Source organism: Mercurialis annua, linkage group LG7 (assembly GCF_937616625.2).
Source record: "Mercurialis annua linkage group LG7, ddMerAnnu1.2, whole genome shotgun sequence".
Lineage (NCBI taxonomy): Eukaryota > Viridiplantae > Streptophyta > Magnoliopsida > Malpighiales > Euphorbiaceae > Mercurialis > Mercurialis annua.
In genome coordinates, this window is record NC_065576.1 from 12,845,941 (window position 1) to 12,865,459 (window position 19,519).

The 19,519-nt window shown below is 37.1% G+C and overlaps 2 protein-coding genes across 2 annotated transcripts; one reads left to right on the forward strand and one right to left on the reverse strand.

Annotated features, from left to right (window-relative positions):
• Positions 1-3,338: 3,338 nt before the first annotated feature.
• Positions 3,339-4,244, reverse strand: LOC126656827 (uncharacterized). The gene is made up of 3 exons (XM_050351449.1): positions 4,038-4,244; positions 3,906-3,935; positions 3,339-3,800 (listed from the first exon to the last, which is right to left on the reverse strand). Exons 1-3 carry the CDS (start codon positions 4,242-4,244, stop codon positions 3,339-3,341), a joined length of 699 nt encoding a protein of 232 aa, XP_050207406.1.
• Positions 4,245-5,869: 1,625 nt separating this feature from the next.
• LOC126656828 (uncharacterized) lies at positions 5,870-7,059 on the forward strand. The gene is made up of 4 exons (XM_050351450.1): positions 5,870-5,962; positions 6,077-6,246; positions 6,411-6,531; positions 6,643-7,059. Exons 1-4 carry the CDS (start codon positions 5,870-5,872, stop codon positions 7,057-7,059), a joined length of 801 nt encoding a protein of 266 aa, XP_050207407.1.
• Positions 7,060-19,519: the final 12,460 nt, after the last annotated feature.

Consider the following 19,519-nt stretch of genomic DNA (forward strand, 5'->3'; position numbering starts at 1 on the left):
CAAGGCAAATTTTTCTCTTCTTTTAAAGTACTTGTTCACATTTCTTTGTAATCATTAAGCTAGGGTCGCATTTCTCTTAATTTCAAGTTATTCAAGTCAAATTTGGGTGTTTAAAGAGAGAAATTGTTGAAGGTTAAGTGTGTGTAATTTGTATATCAAGGAAAGGTTTTAGGCTCAAATGGTGTGATCTAAGGGTAAAGGGTGGGCTTTTACGTGGTCTTAATAAAAAACAGGTACTCCTAATTGCCATAATCATTTAGTTGCCGACTACTCAACGATGTAACTTTAAACTGACACCGAGCAAGTTCTAGGAATGCCAATACAACACACACAAACAAATAGGCTCAAAACTAATTAAGAATGTGGTGTTATGCTATTTCTTGATTCCTATGTTCTCATGTCAATGATGTCCAAAAGTTGATAATGACACAATTTGCTCTAAACACGCACATCATACATCCGCATCTCACATAAACTATTCTAGCTGAAACTTTCTCAACCAAAGGACGATATCACCCAATTCTCATCGATACATGTCATAGGAGATTGCATTTTCTTAATCACATCACAAGGGCTGTTTAACTCATGAAAATATGCATTTATGCCATTCACTACGAGAGATAACAAAGGTTGATCATTCAAAGTTTTGCCACATTAATAACACATGCATTCACAAACTTGGTACACACGGATTTAGTGGAGGCGACACTAACAATTTCAAACTCAAAATGAAGCTAAAGCATGAAAATAATAAACATAAAAACAAGATAAACAAACGAGATACAATTCGCTAACCCTCCTCATACTATTTCGAGCTTAGGCCCTAATCAAGAAATATTCAAAATAAGCAAAATTGTATGAGTTTGAGTTAGGAAGTGCAAATCTTGCTTAGTCGAACTCCGGGGTGTCAGGAGATTGTGGCGGGGTGTCGATCAATTTAATTCCTTGGCCATTCACATAGTTGCAGAAATTTTCATCTTGGCGGTCTGACTTTGCTTTCAAGCGCCCTTGCTTGTATTCGATTATCGCCATTCCGCGCCTTTGGGCCTCTTCCATCCGCTCCAAAATTTCCTTTTGTTCCGCCCAAGCTTGGCGGTTTTGGCTCTCCAACTCATGGAACCTATGGTGAAAAGTGGACCATTGAGCTTTGTCTTCCGGTATTTCTTGATCGCCTTCTTGACTCTCCCACCTTGCTCTTCCCTTTCCTACGCACATTCTCCTTCCTTGAAATTGGGGGTATCTCGGATGGGTCAACATCGGGAAATTCTTCTCTATGAGCCGCTTCGTACCCATGCTCTTTAATCCAAGTTGTACGCTTGTAATACAGAACTACCACTCTATTCTTCACATATTTGCCATTTTTTAAGTGCTCCGTGTCAATTTTTCTTGCAAGCGTGGGAGCTAAACGAGAGAGGTTCGACCCAAACTTCGTGGCTATAAGTTTCACAAACCACCCCATACCAATCTTGGTGGAAGAGTCTATAAACAAAATGCACATACTTTAAGAGGCGGCGGGGCATGTTGAGCTTGGACGATCCTTCCTCCGGCCTCAAAAACGCCTTCATCATATACAATTCGATCTCCCCCACCTTGTTGTCTTCATGCCGACCACCAAATGTGTGGCCGAACCACTTAAGCATCACCAATAAAGCGGTGTCCTTGACATCTTTTAACTTGGCGGTCTTTGCCTGATAGCCCCCAAATCCACTCAATTCGAACCACACATCCTCCGCATCGAATGTTTACGGAATGGTCCGGGATCTTTCATTTCTCATTTGGAACGAACGGGTTGCATCTTCCACCGACAATCCCCATGAATTTCCATCCAAACGAAACCCAATATCCACATCGGACCCGCGGATACGCTTCAAGGTCGTGAAGAACTCACACACCAACGGTTCATACATCGTGTGAGATTGCTCCGCCAAAAACCGCAATCCCAAGATGTCCAAATGACGCCTCAAATCCTCCGCCAATCCCAATTCCTCCATGGATGTCCAATTTATCTCAAATGGGCTTGCTATTACTCTTGCTTGAAGCGCTTCAAATTTCTTCCCTTTATTTCGGTTTGGATTTTAAAAGGAGCGTCAAATCTTCGAGTAAGGGAGCGCGGCATATTAACACCCACTCTAGTCGCCCCGGAGGCTGTGAGTTTGGTCCGGCGAGGTCAGTTGGTTGCCGGAAGTGGTGGAATTGTTGGGTTGGGTGCTCTAGCGGATTGTTCCCAGAGTGGTTGGTTTTCGGTGGCTTTGCTTTGAACCATGATGAGTATGATTAAAAGGGTGCTCGAAAAAGTGGTTTTGTCAGATTTGGCGGTGGTTAGGGTGGTTTATTGTGGTGGCCGAAGTTGAGAAGAAGAGAAAGGAAAAGGTTATGGCTTTTTGCTATTTTTGGTAAATGAAAGGTTGAAGATGGAGAAGGTACAAATAGTTCTCCAAAGGCTCAGCTTTCGCCACATCAGCAATCCAACTGAATTGTGTTTCTATTAGAAGGCCCAGATTAATCCACCTCATCTCCCATGTGCTTGGTTCATTAATCAAGAAATTCCTTTTTGCAGAAAACGAAGCGTCTCGATCGAGACACTTCTAGAAAGTGTGTCTCGATCGAGAAGCTCCTTACCCAAATCTTGCAGATCATTTCTTCCATATGTCGCGATCGAGACATCATTTGGAACATGTGTCTCGATCGAGAAGCTTTCTACCAATTTCGTGTAGATCAATTTATGCACATGTCTCGATCAAGACACAGACTTCTCGATCAAGACGTGTATAAATTTTGATATGCTAGAGATGGGAATCCCACAAACCTGCACAACATGAAACAATAACACACCTGACATTAAACTGAACTAATCCACGAAAATACGGAAAATAAATAGATAAACATAAACACTAAACAACTAAAAAATGAAAAAAATATGAAAGTACTAAAACGAACCTCTTGGAATTGTCTCCTAAGTGCGTTTGTCTAAGGTCGAAAGCTCGACCGTCATTCCCTTGAACTCACGTAAAGGGGTCGAGATGACATTGCTCCCCAATTTGATCCGTTAAGGGTCCCAAGTAGGGCTTGCAACGATGTCCGTTGACCTAAAACGTTTCACCCCCTTGATTCTCCAACTCAATGGCTCCATGATCCGCCACACTCCGAATCTTAAATGGCCCACTTCATCGGGACTTAAGTTTGCCCGGAAACAATCTCAACCTTGAATTATAGAGCAAAACATAGGTCCCTGCTTCAAAAGTCTTGGGGGAAATATGGGCATCATACCAACGCTTGGTTTTCTCCTTATAGAGCTTGGCATTCTCATATGCCGAGAATCGGATTTCCTCCAAATTCATTCAATTGTAACAAGCGTTTTCCCCCGCCGTTTTAAGATCAAAGTTCAATTTTTTAATCGCCCAATAAGCCTGGTGTTCTAGCTCTAAGGTTATATGGCACGCCTTCCCATACACAATGCAATAAGGGGTCATACCTAATGGCGTTTTGAATGCCATGCGATAGGCCAACAACGCATCATCAAGCTTCAAACTCCAATCATTGCGAGTGCTATTCACCGTCTTCTCTATTATCCGCTTCAACTCCCAATTTGAGACCTCAACATTCCCACTTGTTTTCCGATGGTAGGGGGTAGCGACCCAGTGATACACATTATACTTTTTCATCAAGGCATCGAATCGCCAGTTGCAAAAATGTGAACCACCATGACTAATAATAACCCGCGTGGTACCGAACCTATTAATCAACCTCTTAAGGAACTTCAAAACCACTTTGGCGTCATTAGTAGGTAGAGCTTCCGCTTCCTTCCATTTCAACACATAGCACATGCCAACTAGACTATATTAGTTCCCATGCAACATTGGGAACGGTCCCATGAAGTCAATCCCTTATACATCAAAAATCTCTACCTCTTGCACGAAAGTCAAAGGCATCTCACCCTGTTCAGAGATGTTGCCAACCGTTTGGCATCTATCACAATGGCTTACAAAGTTCATAACATCACGGAACAAGGTATGCTAAAAGAATCCGCTCTCTAACACCTTAGCAGCGGTTCTTGCCATTCCATAATGGCCGGCATAGTCGGATATATGACAAGCACTCAAGATGGGCATCATCTCTTTCAAAGCAACACATCGTCTCAATATCATGTCTCCACATTCCTTAAACAAGTACGGCTCATTCCAAAGAAACCTCTTAACATCGGAAAGAAACTTCTTCCTTTGATGGTGCGTCAAATCCGGGGGCATCATATTAGAAGAAAGAAAATTAGCTATATCGGCATACTATGGCGTTTCCATTTCCCGAATCATCATATGTGGTTTCCGAAACCACTCATTAATCTCCATACCAATAGGAATCGACTCCGGGTTCTCAAGTCTTGACAAGTGGTCCGCTACCACGTTCTCCGTACCCTTCTTATCCCGGATCTCGATATCAAACTCTTGCATAAGAAGGATCCGCCAGATGGGGCGAGGCTTTGCGTCTTGCTTAGCCAAGAGGTGCCGCAATGCCGCGTGGTCGGTAAAACAAATAGTCTTGGCCCCAAGTAGATAAGACCGAAACTTGTCGAGAGCACAAACCACGGCTAGCATCTCTTTTTCCGTGGTAGTGTAGTTCAATTGGGCCCCCGCCATAATTCTACTTGCATAATGCATCACATGGACTCTCTTATCCTTACGTTGCCCCAACACACACCCTAGAGCTTGATCACTCGCGTCACACATGAGCTCAAATGGCAAGCTCCAATCCGGAGACAAAATAATAGGAGCGGTCATAAGAGCCTCTTTCAATTTCTCAAAAGCTTCATGACACTCCTTTGTAAACTTAAAAGGAGCATCCTTCACTAGCAAACTCGTCAAAGGCCTTGCAATAGACGAAAAATCCTTGATAAACCGGCGATAGAAACCCGCATGGCCCAAGAATGCCCAGACTCCCTTAACCATGACCGGAGCAACTAACTTCGCAATAACCTCCGTCTTTGCCCTATCAACCTCAATGCCCTCTTCCGAGATCTTATTCTGCTTTGTAAAAGTGTTTTGAAACTGCGCTTTAAACTGTTTGCATGATATGGAACGGGCTATGCTGGATGTAAGGTATCGCAGAGTAAGACCCATGTTCCAATATGACGTTTTCAGGTTTTGAACAGACGTTTGTATATGTCAAGCTTTGAAAAGCTTATATGAAAACGTTTTGCTTTTGTGTGATTGGTTTGCAAAAACGTTTTACTCGTTTTTCAGGCTTGCTACAGGTTTTGGAATTACCATTCCCATTCCCTAGCGCCGGTCGTGGCTCGAGATTTTCGGTCGTGACAAACATGTGAGATATTCACAAATCATAAGAGTATGAAGCACATGTTTGATCAACGTGAATTGAACCTTAGGCAGAGGAGATGGCTAGAGTTGTTAAAGGACTATGATTTTACTATACAATATCATCTAGGTGAAGCAATATGGTAGCAGATGCGCTAAGTAGGGAGTCTGTAGGATGCTTAGCACATGTTACTACAGTGTGGAGAAGGCCATTAGTCAGGGAGATTTATACGTTATTCAGTCAGGATATAAGGTTTGAGGTTTCACCACATGGCAGTTTGTTAGCTTAGTTAAGTATACGGCTAACTTTGATCGATATAAATAAAGAATTACAAGGTGATGATCCTCAATTGAAGCGTGTAATGGATGAATTCCAAAAGGGAAAGTGTCAAGATTTCAATGTTGTTAACGGAGCACTAAAGTATGGTACTAGACTATGTGTGCCAGACATGGAGAACTTAAGACAAAAGATTATGGAAGAGACACATGGTGGAACGTAGAGTATTCATCTAGGTTGGATAAAGATGTACCGATATATTAATGAAGTGTATTAGTGGAACGCAATGAAAAAGGACATAGAAGAGTTTGTGGCAAAGTGTCCAGTATGTCAGCAAGTTAAGCTGGAACACCAACGACCATATGGATTTTTACAACCAGTACCCATTCTATAATGGAAGTGGAACATAATTACAATGGATTTTATGGTCTGATTACCTAAAATGCAGAAAGGTTTTTACTAGATATCAGTGATAGTGGATTGTCTGACGAAGTCAACACACTTCATACCTATCAATATATCTTATACTGCGGCAAAGTTGGCACAAGTGTATATTGATAAGATTGTTAGTTTATACGGAGTTCCTGTGTCAATAGTTTCAGACCGATGTTTGGTTTTTACCTATAGGTTTTTGGGAAGTCTACAAGAGACTTTGGGAACGCGGTTAGATTTTAGTACCGCTTTTCATCCATAAAGTGATGGATAGTCTGAAAGGACTATTCATACTCTAGAAGATGTGATTGGGTTATGTATACTGGATTTTGGAGGTAGTTGGGATGTATATTTACCTTTGGTGGATTTTCATACAACAACATCTATCATTCCAGTATTGAGATGGCTCCATATGAGGTGTTATACACTCGAAAGTGTCGATCTCTTATTTGTTGGGAGGAAGTCGGAGAAAAAAAGTTAACAGGAGCGGAGATTATTCAAATTACCTCAGGGAAGGTGCCATTGATTAAGCAACAATTGGAAACTGCTTTTAGTCGCTAAAAGAATTATGCAGACCCGAAAGGAAAAGAGATAGAGTTTCAAGTGGGCGATTATGTGTTTCTGAAGGTATTACCTATAAAAGGTGTGATCTGGTTTGGTAAGAAAGAGAAGTTGGCTCCAAGATATGTGGGATCATACCCGATTGTAGAACGTGTTGGAGTTATGGCTTATGAGTTAGACCTACCGGTAGACATGTCGCATGTTCACCCGGTCTTTCACATATCGATGTTGCGAAAGTATATTCCAGATCCTTCTCATATTATTCAACCACAAGCGGTGGAAGTAAACGAGGAACTTTCTTATGAGGAGCAACCTGTTGAGATTGTGGATACTCAACTAAGAAAGTTTCACACTAAAGACATTTCAATGGTGAAAGTATTGTGGAGGAATCACTTAGTAGAGGAGTGTACTTGGGAAACAGAAGCGGATATGCGACAGCGTGATAAGCTTTTATTTTACGTAGTTTTCATACCATTTATTTAGTATATTTTAGTATTTTCTTATGTAAAATAGAAGGGTTATCATTGCTTTTACCCTTTTATAGTTTTTAATAAAAATTATAAAATACTTAACATTTTTTTAAATATTTCTAAATAAGTCTCAAAAATAACCAAAGCCAGAGTAAATTGGATCATGTTTGAAGTCAACCGACCAAATTCCGAACCAAACCGGCTAAGCTCTGCCTTAAATATGTTTGGCTCATTTTGGGAAAGTTTGGAAGTCTTGATGAGCATTCAAAGACCTTCCATATTAGCATATCCTTGCAGCACACACAAAAGAGATTTTGGCCAATACTCAAGAAAAGCAAACTTGATTAATACTCAAGCTTGTTATAGAAGAAAAGCTAAATTTGGGCATCACTCAAGCTCTTTTTGGCAATAAAAGATCTCAAACTTGATCCTCACTCCTAGTTACACTATAAATATCCTTCATTAGAGACGAAATTCATTCACTCTTGTATAGAGTTTTACACACATTCTTGTATTCTCAAATTCTTTCAACCATTTTCTCTTTTATCTTCTTGTCTTTCATGTTCTTGAGGTATAACAATTATATTGTTATCTTCAATATTACAAAGGATTGCTAAATCTCAAATTAGGATTAGGGATGTAGCCTAGTTTGGGGGAAATTCTTGAATATTTTGTATTACATCTCATTAATATTTTAAACAAGGTCATTCTTTAAATCTATTGTTAAAATTTTTAATGTTACTTTTAGCTACCTTAATGTTTTCCTAGAATTCATGTGAAGTACTTAAAGGTGAAGCATGAATTTGGATCTAGAGATTAAAACACAATCTACTTAAGAATAGAGATATGTCTAAGGAATTATGATGGCGCCAATTACTTTTCTTAATGAGTTTAATTGATTAACATAGTAATTGTGAAATACAGAGCTAACTAAACCCAAATTTGTGTCTTACGAGGGAACAACCATATTTTAGAAACAGTTGTCATGACAAAACTTTTGAGATGTAATATTAGATATGATGAAATTTCCCATAAACTATGGTGAAACCCGAAATCCTAATCATCTCAAATCTTGATATTTTATCACAAATTTGCTTTTAATTTTCATTAATTAATTAGTTATTTTCAAACCCAAATCAAATTAACAGAACGGTTACTTAAATAAAAATTAAATTAAAGAACATTTTAAAGAGTTTGTCCTTGTGGATTCGACCTCGGATACTCCGAGTATTACTTGCTACAATTGATTCTGTATACTTGTAGAATTAACCAATTATGTTTTTGGCGCCGTTGCCATGAATTACGCCATCATCTTATTATGGCCATCTTTAGTTGCCATGATTTGTGCAATTATATCTCCGATAGAAGGTTTCTTCTCTTGTTGAGGAAGGGAAGGTGCCAGTCAGTTTTGTTGGAATCCAGGTGGTCCTTATGGCTTTACATTGTTTCCATCTCACCATGAAAAATTAGGATGATTCCACCACACTGGATTGTAAGTATTTGAATAAGGATCATTCATTGGTGGTCTGCTTTTGATTATAGGCAACAAAAATGTCTTCCTCTGTTGTACTTCATTGGCATAATTCCAAGAAGTTGCACCATGCCCTTGAATGCCACAGATTGTACAAGTCTCCTTTGATTGCTGATTTTGGCTAAATAGTATCTTCACTTGCTTAGTTAGCTCAGCAACTTCTGATACAATATCATGTTGTGAAAATACCTCATGAACGGCTGCCCTTCGTCCTCTAATGGACCTTAGTGTTGAATGATCCTTCAGGAAAGTTCAAAAGTCATGTTTTGGGTTCATCTTCTATTTGTCTGTTCAATGGAAAAGTTTCCGCCACACTATAGCACTTCTTGATAAAGGATAATAAATCATCCACTGCTGTTCCATTGAATTGTGGTAACATATTGAGATTAATGGTTTTAAGCTCGCAGTTCCAAGCTTCAAACGTAATTCAGATGCATGAAGGTTTCTCTACAACTATTGGCCTTTGAATGTCTCTCAGTCGATGTGCAAGAGGCGCATCGAGAGCGTTAACGGCTTGGTCTGCTATAACAACCCTAAAGTTGTTGCGATAATTAGATCGTGCCACGAGTCCTAAATTATGGAAATTAGGTCAAGTAGGTCAGGAATGGGACTCGACATAAGAAGTATAAATGGAATAAGAAAATTAATCGGATCACGAAATAATAATTTGACGTGGAAATTATTATTCGTCAAAGCAATATTAGCGGGACTTTATGAAAGCTAAGAAAAATTGATATAAAAAAATGGAAGTCCCGAGCTAATAATTTTCACGACAACATTCGGGAAATATTAATAAGAATTAATCGGAAAAGGATTTTTGAAAGATAAGCACGACGGATAGTTGACCTAAAGTGCGAATAAGCCATTTCGAGCTAAAATGGACTTTTGACCACTTTCAGCCAGAGTGGTCCTTTAGCCAACAAATTATCAAGAAGGAAATGAATTTTTATTCATTCCATTTATTATAAATAAATAGAAAAAGAAAGGATTTCCGGGACTCGATTTGAGAATTAAGCATGATTGGAAGTCGTTTTGAGAATTAAGCACATCGGTTAATCGATTGAGTTAAAACGTAAATTAACCGAGCTTATGTGGAATTTCGTACCCTTGGATGATGTCACTAAATTCTTCATTAAGGACTTGATTTAGATATTTTTCTCTCATTTCTTAAGATAATAAAAGAAATCAAAAGAGAAAAAGAAAAGAAAACCCCTTCTTCCTATTTCTCCTTGCCGCAACACCCTCTCCTCCATGGCTAAGGAATTCTTCACTAAAACACTCCAAATTTGAAGCAAATCAACCATGGATCAAAGATAGACAAGGTAAGGTCATTAATTAGTAATTTGTTTGGTGTATTTTGGAGTAATTGGAATAGGAAATATTAGGGTTCATAGAACTAATTTGGGGGTTTTCATGATTGATTCAATTGAAGTGAAATTGAGTTAAAGGAGAGGCTATGGATGGTGATTCTTGGAGCTCGAGAGTTCGGCATAGAGGCATCATCAAGGTAAGGAGGATTTTTGAAATTTTGGATTTTAAATGTATGAAATTTGATGAGTTTTTAAGTGTTGTGTTTGCATTAAGGTGTTTGAGATGATGATTAAGTATTGATGTTTTTAGCTATTGGAATTGTATTTTGATAAAATTTGGACATGAAATGCTAGCTATGGTTCGGCCAAAGGGTCAAGAACATGATTAGGGATTAAGTGATGATAGTAAGCCTTGGATTTGAGTTAAATGGCTGAATTATAATCAAGTTTCATTGAAAAATATTTGACTTAAAACTTGATGGAAAAATGTGCATAGGGTTCAGCCATTTTTGCAATTCCATGTTTAGATGTTTGAATTGATGTTGAACCATGTATTTTGAGTCCTTGTAGTGCTTATTGAGGGATTGAATATATTTATATTAAGTCATGTCGTCGACAGGGTTTAAACGTCTCGACATGTTATGAGTTACAAGTTACGTATACGCACGTTAGTTAGATGTTTGGCAGAATAGTGTACTGCAGAAATGAGATATCGCAAGGGAAATATCTCAAGTCATATAACTCCGAATTAATTTCTGTTTGTTGGTACGAAAACATAAAGGTGTTATCTACAAATGTTTAGGTTTGTTTTTTGGCTAATTCGGACTCTAAGTTGTCCAAACAGAGCGGAATATTCTGTCGCGCGTAACAGTTCTGCAATTCTAGAAAGCCGACGTTGTTAACTTACGGGCTAGTTTTCGACACCCTCAAATTCTCATATCAGTCCGAGACCTAAACGGAAATTGCAGAAGACATTCCTAACTTTAGGAATGGAAAGTTTGTTTAAGGGTCGGACTACTTCAGATAAGCATAAATAGAAGGGTATCAAGTTAGACGCGATAACATAATAGGTTATATGTGGGCTATTTATTCTTGAGTCTAGCATATCTATCGAATTGGATTCTCACTCGAGAATTATTTGGCAATTGTTCTAGGTTCGATAAGGAAACCTACTAGCGGACAAGGAGCTCGGGGAGCTTGACGGGCGCTATAAGTTGATCGAGATTATTGGATAGCAAGAAGTTAGTTTATATTTTACTGTCGATTATTAATACCGCAAAATTTTATAAATGCTTTAAATCTCATTTAAATGTTTTGAAATGTTATATATAACCCGTTAAAACAGGCTATCTATTGGGCATCAATAGAACTGTGTGTACACCAGTTATACTAAACGAAATAAACGAAAAATTTGAACAGTAATATATTGAAAGTACATGACGTACAAGCAATATCGAATAAAGTAAGAAGCCATAAAGTACCTCCAATAATATCGACTGATGTGAGTTTAATTCGGTGAATTATCTCGGGACTTCATCAGGAAATGATTACTGACAGTAACTCGGTGGGGAACTATCTCGGGAGTGAATTAATCGAGATACAAGTTTAACTCGGTGAACTATCTTGGGACCTGTATCACCCCATTTAACTCGGTCGAATTATCCCGTTACTTGGGACCAATAAGAATTGAGTATTGATAGTATCGTTAAAAGTAATGAATTGAATTGAAAAGCATAATAAACAAGAAACATAAAGTACATAGGATTTCATCCGGTTCAATATTTGGATGCATACAAAGGTATTTGTTTTTAATTTATTTTCTACAGTAATTATGAACTCACTCAGTGTTAACTGACCATCCCCCCCACATTGTTTCCTTTCAGGTGAACACATTTTGATAAGACGGACTTCTACCTTGTTTCAGAAGTCCTATATATTGTAAGAAAGAGTCAATGAGCAGTGATGCAGTAGTTGGGCCAAAATACAAATGTTATTAGTCAAACGGTTTTTATATGTTTATTACGCACTCTGATGAATATAAAAGATTTTGAAAATTGTATTTTCAAACCGTTTGCATTATTCTGGAACGGGCTATGCTAGGATGTGAGACATCGTATAATAAGACCTAGGTTCCTACTTAACGTTTTGAAGAAATGTATAGACGTTTATAAACGTCAAGCTTTGACAAGCTATTATAATATGTATTTGAATGATTGAAAGATTTGCAAAAAATTTATAAGGCTTGCTACGGGTTTTAGAACTACCATTCTTATTCCCTAGCGCCGGTCACAACTCGAGATTTTGGATCGTGACAAACGTGGTATCAGAGCAACGGTTCTCGGACTCGAGAATTGAAAAACATTGCTGATACATGATTTTGGAAAATGGAGTAGTTGGCATTAGGATAAGCTAGGAACTACTGCAGTTGTAGGATTCGAGTCATGTCTTCTATAACTATTCTTAGGTCATATAGGGTCTCAGCCTTCCCTTATGGGATATAAGACTGCGATATACGCGTGCGTACGGTCTAGACGATTCGATATCGATGCTTGGATATCAAGAATGAAGTAACTTGAAGGCACTGTCGAAGTCATTCGACAGTAGTACAAAGGGAAATTGGCGAAAAAAGTACCGACTCAAGGAAGTGAAGTAGTGTGGAGAATTTTTACTGGTTACAGACTTTAGGGCCCGGAAGGAACTTACAAAACTAAATGTTATGACCTCGTATGGTTATTCAATTTAATGATTTTTAAAGCATAATTGTGCCTAGACATGAGACATCATCACCCTATGCATAATTATGCAGATGTTTAAAAAGTTAATTTTAAAAAATGATTTTGAAAATGCGTACGCAAGTGATTGAAATGTTTTGAACATATTTGTTTTATTGTAAGTATACCTAGACCAGAACTCTGTAACAAAAGTAAATGCTCGAGATCAAGCAGTAAGCGATTCTCGAGGGTGTAACAGAAGCATACGAGAGTAAAAGTTGGAGAACTCAGTTATGACTACGAAGTACACAGCTAGTTGTAGTTAAATGAACTACAACTTATATCAGATTGAGACATACATCTGTGCTACGACGAGTGACGGATGGGAATACCCTCAAAGAGGATGTCTAGAGCATAGTACCCTAAGACACGAGGAGTAAGAAAGAAAAGATAGAACCTTATTAATCAAGCTATGATTAAGACGTTAGAAGTACACGATGCAAGGTGTACCAGTTAGAGATAGTATATCGATTACGACTTTCAAATGATCTCTAAAAATAGATAGGGTATAGTATAACACTGATATCTTTTAATTGAACCGTTGCATCGGTTAAATTTTGGAATATGATATTCCTAAGACAGTTACCTAGGGTTTAACCGTTGCGATTGTCGAACAGACCACTAGAGGATAGCGGTTTTTGAAAGTAACGATAGGAAACTTGCGCGAACTTTGGTAGTGAACCAAAAATATAAGTGATTAAAATATAAAGGATATATTTTAATTAACTAAAGGTTGTCAATGGAAGCTCCCTATATTTGAATGAAATTGAAAACAATTGTGAAACAATTATTTCAAAATTTTGAAAATTCCGATGACCGGGCCTAATGACTGTGGAGTCTTGGCTAGCTGGTGTGGAAAATACATGTATTTGAAAGTCGAGCCAGAAAAGTGTAAGGTATGGCCGACCAAAAGTTGGAAAATGAGAAATGGACGTTTTATTTGAAAACGAAATGTTTTGAAAACGGAGCGAAAAGTTGATAATCAGTTAATTAAACATAGCAACAGCTACATAGCATTGAGTATGACTTTTAGCTGCAAGAATGGAAGCTATATGTATAAAGATAGTTGATAGCAAACATGGCTTCACACCTCATATGTAGACCCTATAAAGGTAGGAATTATATAAGAAGAAGTAAGCCACCTAAAGAGTGAGAGGTGCAGCGATAACCGAAGATAACGACATTAAAGTATAAGGTTAACGATATCGATAGTGGTAAATATGATCAAAAGTATCAATACAAAGGTGTAGGATTGATGTACAAAACCATCACGACGATGTGAACTCGCGATATGCGACTACACGAATTCCAAAGGGAACATCATTATGAATCTATAATGCTTAGAAGAAGCAAATAAAGGAAATGATCGATGAGGCTCGTAAGCCATGTAGACATCAAAGAATGTGAAAGGATATGGAGGAGATACTCAATAAAGGAGTTGAGCTATAACACGGAAGTATCTATCGGATAGATCAAGGTGGAGAATAAGAACTTGAAGTAAGACGCCTATAGAGAGGCATTCAAGTATAAGGAAGTATAAAAACAAAAGATGGATAAAGGATACGAAGAGATCGACTAAGATAGTCGAGGTAGATAATGATTAAACAACCTACGTATGTTGTAGTACTCGATAAGGCAATCGAGGAAAGGAAGTGGGAACATTACTTGAAAGGTAACGAAAAGATTATAAGGAAATCGACTTATATAAAATCATGGACGCATGGAGTCGAGAAGAGTAAAGTTGGTCTAAGTATTAGACCAGCACCACTGATAGACGAAATATCAGTAAGGAGATGATAGATGGATGTGCACATGACCGAAAGTGCAATACGTCAAAAAATTCGAAAGAGTAATTTTCAATCTCATATCGATAATCGATACTGAAGGAATTGAAACAAGAAGTACAAGATAATAGATAAACAAGTAAAACTACGATAAGAGCTACACTGGGCGAAGGTAAGAAGTTACCAGTCTGGCATTCGTTAGAGCTAAATGATCGAAAGATAGTATGTATCGTGGAAAAGGACGCGATACATATCAAGTAATGCCAAAGAGGCATTCAATTTCATGAGATTCAGAAAGCCATGAAGTGTATGACTAGTAGTAAAGGAAAAGACTACCAAAGGAAAAGGACAAGGATATTGGACGAAAGGCTTTATATAATTCTAACTATAAAGAAAATGGTTAGTAAATGGATAATCAGAGTGTCGCAGCGAAAGCAAAAAAGGAAAAACAGTAATCACGTATATGATCAAATACAAAGAAGACAAGAAAGGTCAAGAACCATGAGACTTCGATAAACTCAAAAGTCTATAAGATTGAGAAAGTGGAATGGAGATCCATCGAGGAATAGTACAACTTAATGAATAAGAATTAGGACTAAGGCTAAAAGCCAAGAGGTCAAGAGACAATCGAAGAGATATCGATAGAACTATTATGGAATAATAGTTCATCATGTATGTTGAAAGAAGTAAGAGGCAAGACTATATAAGACAAGGAAAGACTCAAAGTAGAGAATAAGAAACATGTGTTAAGTAATAACACATCACGAGATAAAAAAATCTAAGGAAAAATTAGCCTCGAGATAAGGTAAAGGATTAATCTTATACTCGATAAGAAGGGATTAGTACAAATGAATACCTAAGGACATTAAAAAGATGTCGAAAGACGTTCGACTCTAAATGGAAGTAGTAGACAAAAACATGAAGTATAAGAACACGGAGTATAATTCAGATAAAGACTACCTGAATTCTTAATCCATAGGTTCAAAGAATAGCCTATACAAGCGGCTAACGATAACCCCAGGAAACTACTTCTGGGCTAATTTTCGACGCTTTCGGGTTTCAATTTCAACCCAAAGTTCAAGTAAGATTTGTAAAAGATATTGTGAAGTATACGAATACCAGCTTCATGGTCAATCCTTCAAAGAACATTTGAGTTAGTAATAATTCATCAAAGCAATGATGTGTACATTGAGCAGGAAGCATCTTGAAGCGCTCCCACGCCTCATGGAATTGTTCACCATCCAATTGAGTGAAGTTATATATTTTGCCGCGAAAGTCAAGAGTCTTCTATGGAGAATAATATTTTGTAATGAAAGCAGCATATACATCGCTCCACGTATTGAAAGATCCTTCGGGTAAGTTCAAAAGCCATGTTCTCGCACTCGTCTTCATGCAATAAGGAAAACATCTTTTCCTTAATTCATCCTCCATCAACCTATTTAATGGGAAAGTTTCCACCACACTATAGAATTCTTTAATAAATGATAATGGATCATCCACTACTGTTCCATTAAATTGTGGTAACATGTTGAGATGGATGGTTTTAAGCTCATAGTTTCGAGCTTCATCCGAGATTCAGATGCATGAAGGATTATTTACCACCACTGGCCTTTGAATATCTCTCAGTGTATGCGCGGCAGGCGCATTAACAACAAGATTCACTTGATTCGCCATTGTTTGTCTCTTTTCTTTTCGATTCCTTCTGCAAGTGCGTTCGATCTCTTGGTTCAAGAGTAGTAGTTCTGCGCTGTCAGTGCTCTTGGAACGCCTTCGTTGCATATATTACCTTAAATTCACACTTGAAGAGTTTTAGAAAAAAAACACAAAAATTAAAGAAATAACAATTTAAAATAGTCGTCCCCGGCAACGGCGCCAAAACCTTGATCGGCTAATTCTGCAATTGCACAGAATCAATTGTAGCAAGTAATACTCGGAGTATTCCGAGGTCGAATCCACAAGGGACGAACTCTTTAAAATGTTATTTAATTTAACTTTTGTGAAGTAACCGTTCTGTTAAGTTGATTTGGTTTTGAAAACAAATAATTAAATAAAGAAAAGTAGACGAATAATTTTGGTATAATATCAAGATTTAAAGCAACTAGGATTTCGGGGTTCACCATAGTTGAGGGGAAATTCTATCATAATTAATAATACATCTCAAAACCTTTTTCATGACAATTATTTCTAAAATATATTTGTTCTCTTCCAAGACAACAAATGTGTGTTTAATTAATTCTGGATATTTTCAAATAACCATGTTTATTAATTAAACCCATTAAGCAAAATAATTAACGCCATCACAATTCCTTAGACATATTCCTATTCTAAGTAAATTATGTTTAATCTCTAGATCTGAATTCATGCTTCACGGTCAAGTACTTCACATGAATTCTAGGATAAACACATTAAGTTGATCAATCTTAATATTCATTATTATCTCAAGAAGATTAAAGAAAAAACTTGTTTAAAACATTAATGAGATGCAATAATAAATAATCAAGAATTCCCCTCTAACTAGGCTGCATCCCTAATCCTAGTTTAAGGGTTTAGCAATCCATTGTCATATTGAACATAACAATGAAAATGTTACACCTCAAGAACATATAAGAAAAGAAGTTAAAATAGAATAATGGTTGAGAGAATTGTATTATAGAAAAATGTCTACACAATTGTATTTATGAGCGAATGACTATCTTTACACAAGAGTGCTCTATTTATAGGCACAAAATGAGTGATAGCCAAGCCAAGAATATCTTCCTTTCATAGTGAGCTTGAGTGATAATCAAGTTTGACATATCTTCTTGCCATAAAGAGTAGGAGTAGTGATCAAGTCTCTCTTTCCTTTTCATAATGAGCTTGAGTGAATCAAGTTTGACATATCTCATTTCCGTAATGAGCTTGAGTGAATCAAGTTTGACATATCTCATTTCCGTAAGGAGCTTGATTGAAGTCAATGTTGTATTTCTCCTTTCCATAACGAGTTTGATGGAATTCAAAGTTCATTTCTTTGAGTGCAAGTAAAGGAAGATCCCTTTTTGAGTGTGAATCAAGGTTATATCGACATGGAAGGTCTCTGAGTGCTCACCAAGGCCCCGCACTTCCCAAAACTGTCAAAAATAAAATTTCCAGGTCCTCAGCCGGGCTTTGGCCGGCTTGGAGGGTGTGGGCCGGCTCCGGGCCGGCCGAACAACTATTTCACCTAAAATCACTAAATTTGGCCGATTCGATTCTTTGTTCGCACGTGTTCCGTCTTGGAGGATGATTTCGAGCCGGTTTGGGTCCGAATTAGAACTCGGTTGCTTCAGGAAGTTGTATCTATCTCTTATCTTTCCATGACATGTTTAATCGCATTATTTGGATATTCCTAGCTCCAGCTAAGATCTAAATACGAATATATGTACGAATTTTCAGCTTTTCGATCTAAACTTTCAGTGACTGATTTAATGGCTATGTTGCTTCCATTTAGACTTGATTCTCCATTATTCTTCTTCTTGGACTTGATAGAATCAATCCGGCTTGACTATCACTTTATTTTTGCTCTGTTTAATCAATTACACTACAAAAATGCTAAGTATTCACAATTTATATTAGAAACTATAAAAAGGTAAAAGTGAGTATAAAGCTCTCTATTTTACGCAATAAGAGACTAAATTATGCAATACAAATGATCTTAAAATGACGTAAAATAGAGACTTATCACTCAGCATCCATACGTTAATAACCGTTCCTATAACCAATCAGAAATCTCCTATTCCTCTATATAAGGAGCACAGCCAATTGCAATAAGGACACCAAGAAAAATACGCTAAAAAGAGGAAGGAACACTGCAGAAATAGCAAGAAATATACATAAAAAAAGGAGAGCAGAAAGCTGCTGAAATACAGAGATGAATAGCATAAAAACAAAGAGAAAATAGGCATACATATTAAGTAATAGTTGAAGCACAAGCTAAAAGAAACTCTCACGGAAGAACAAAGAGGATAGGTGATGCACAAAATTGCAAGTATACAATATCGTTAAATCAAGTAATATAATGATAAGTAAAAGTCGAACCCACGAGGAATTGAATTTAGTACCAAAATAGTAAATTAAGAATTATTTGAACTAACAAAGATGAGGTTTGTGTGATTTTAATTAAAACTAATAAAAACAGAAAATAATAATTTAAGGAATAAACAATAACGACAAATAACTCAGAATATTGCTTTCGTATGGATTATCGATGCCTTAAAAATCTAATTTATATCAATCAATTTTAATTGTTACATGCAATGGAGGATAGATTGAAGATACTAGCTCAATATTCCTATAATGTTGTTGGCCTATTAATTACAACCCGTTACCCCGAATCACCCTTACTGTCACGGCTTACAGAATGATAGAAGATAAACGGCAATTTATAATCAACGCATTATCGATTAGTTATCCACATAGACCACATAACGCAAACATGGTGGTCAGACAATACTTTGTAATTATGCCTTGGTTACCCTTTTTCAATTAAATTGCTTAGTTCCCCTCCTCACAATTTATTCTAAGTTCATGTGATTGTTAGCTACTCAATCACAAGCATTACTCTCAATAACTAAGGATTGCATTAACAAAGAAAGATATAGAAATTAATTTTCAGAATTTAAACCTAGCATCCATTCTACTCACAATATTCCAAGTCAAGAAATTTAGCTAGACATAATTAAATTAACTAAACAATCAATAATAATAAACATATTCAAAACAAGAGATTGAAAATAAAAATACTTGAAATAAAACTTGGAAATATTCTGAACACGCCTTCGAATCAAAGCTTCGAAGGATTAAGTCTTGAAAAATAACTCTAAGGAACTAAAAGAGATTAACTTAAATTGTTTGTAAAATAAAAAAAAAAAATGAAAAACTAGATGATTACATAGCCTTGAGTTGAGTCTTTATATAGGGGAAATTCTAGTAGTCTATTACAATTGGAATTCAAGTCGAGGTAAGAATCCAATTAGAATTAGAATTTGGAGCGTAAACAATTCGTTAGACATTCCTGCCGGGGAAAGAGGTCCTGCCGCCCGGCAGGAATGTGCCTTGCCCG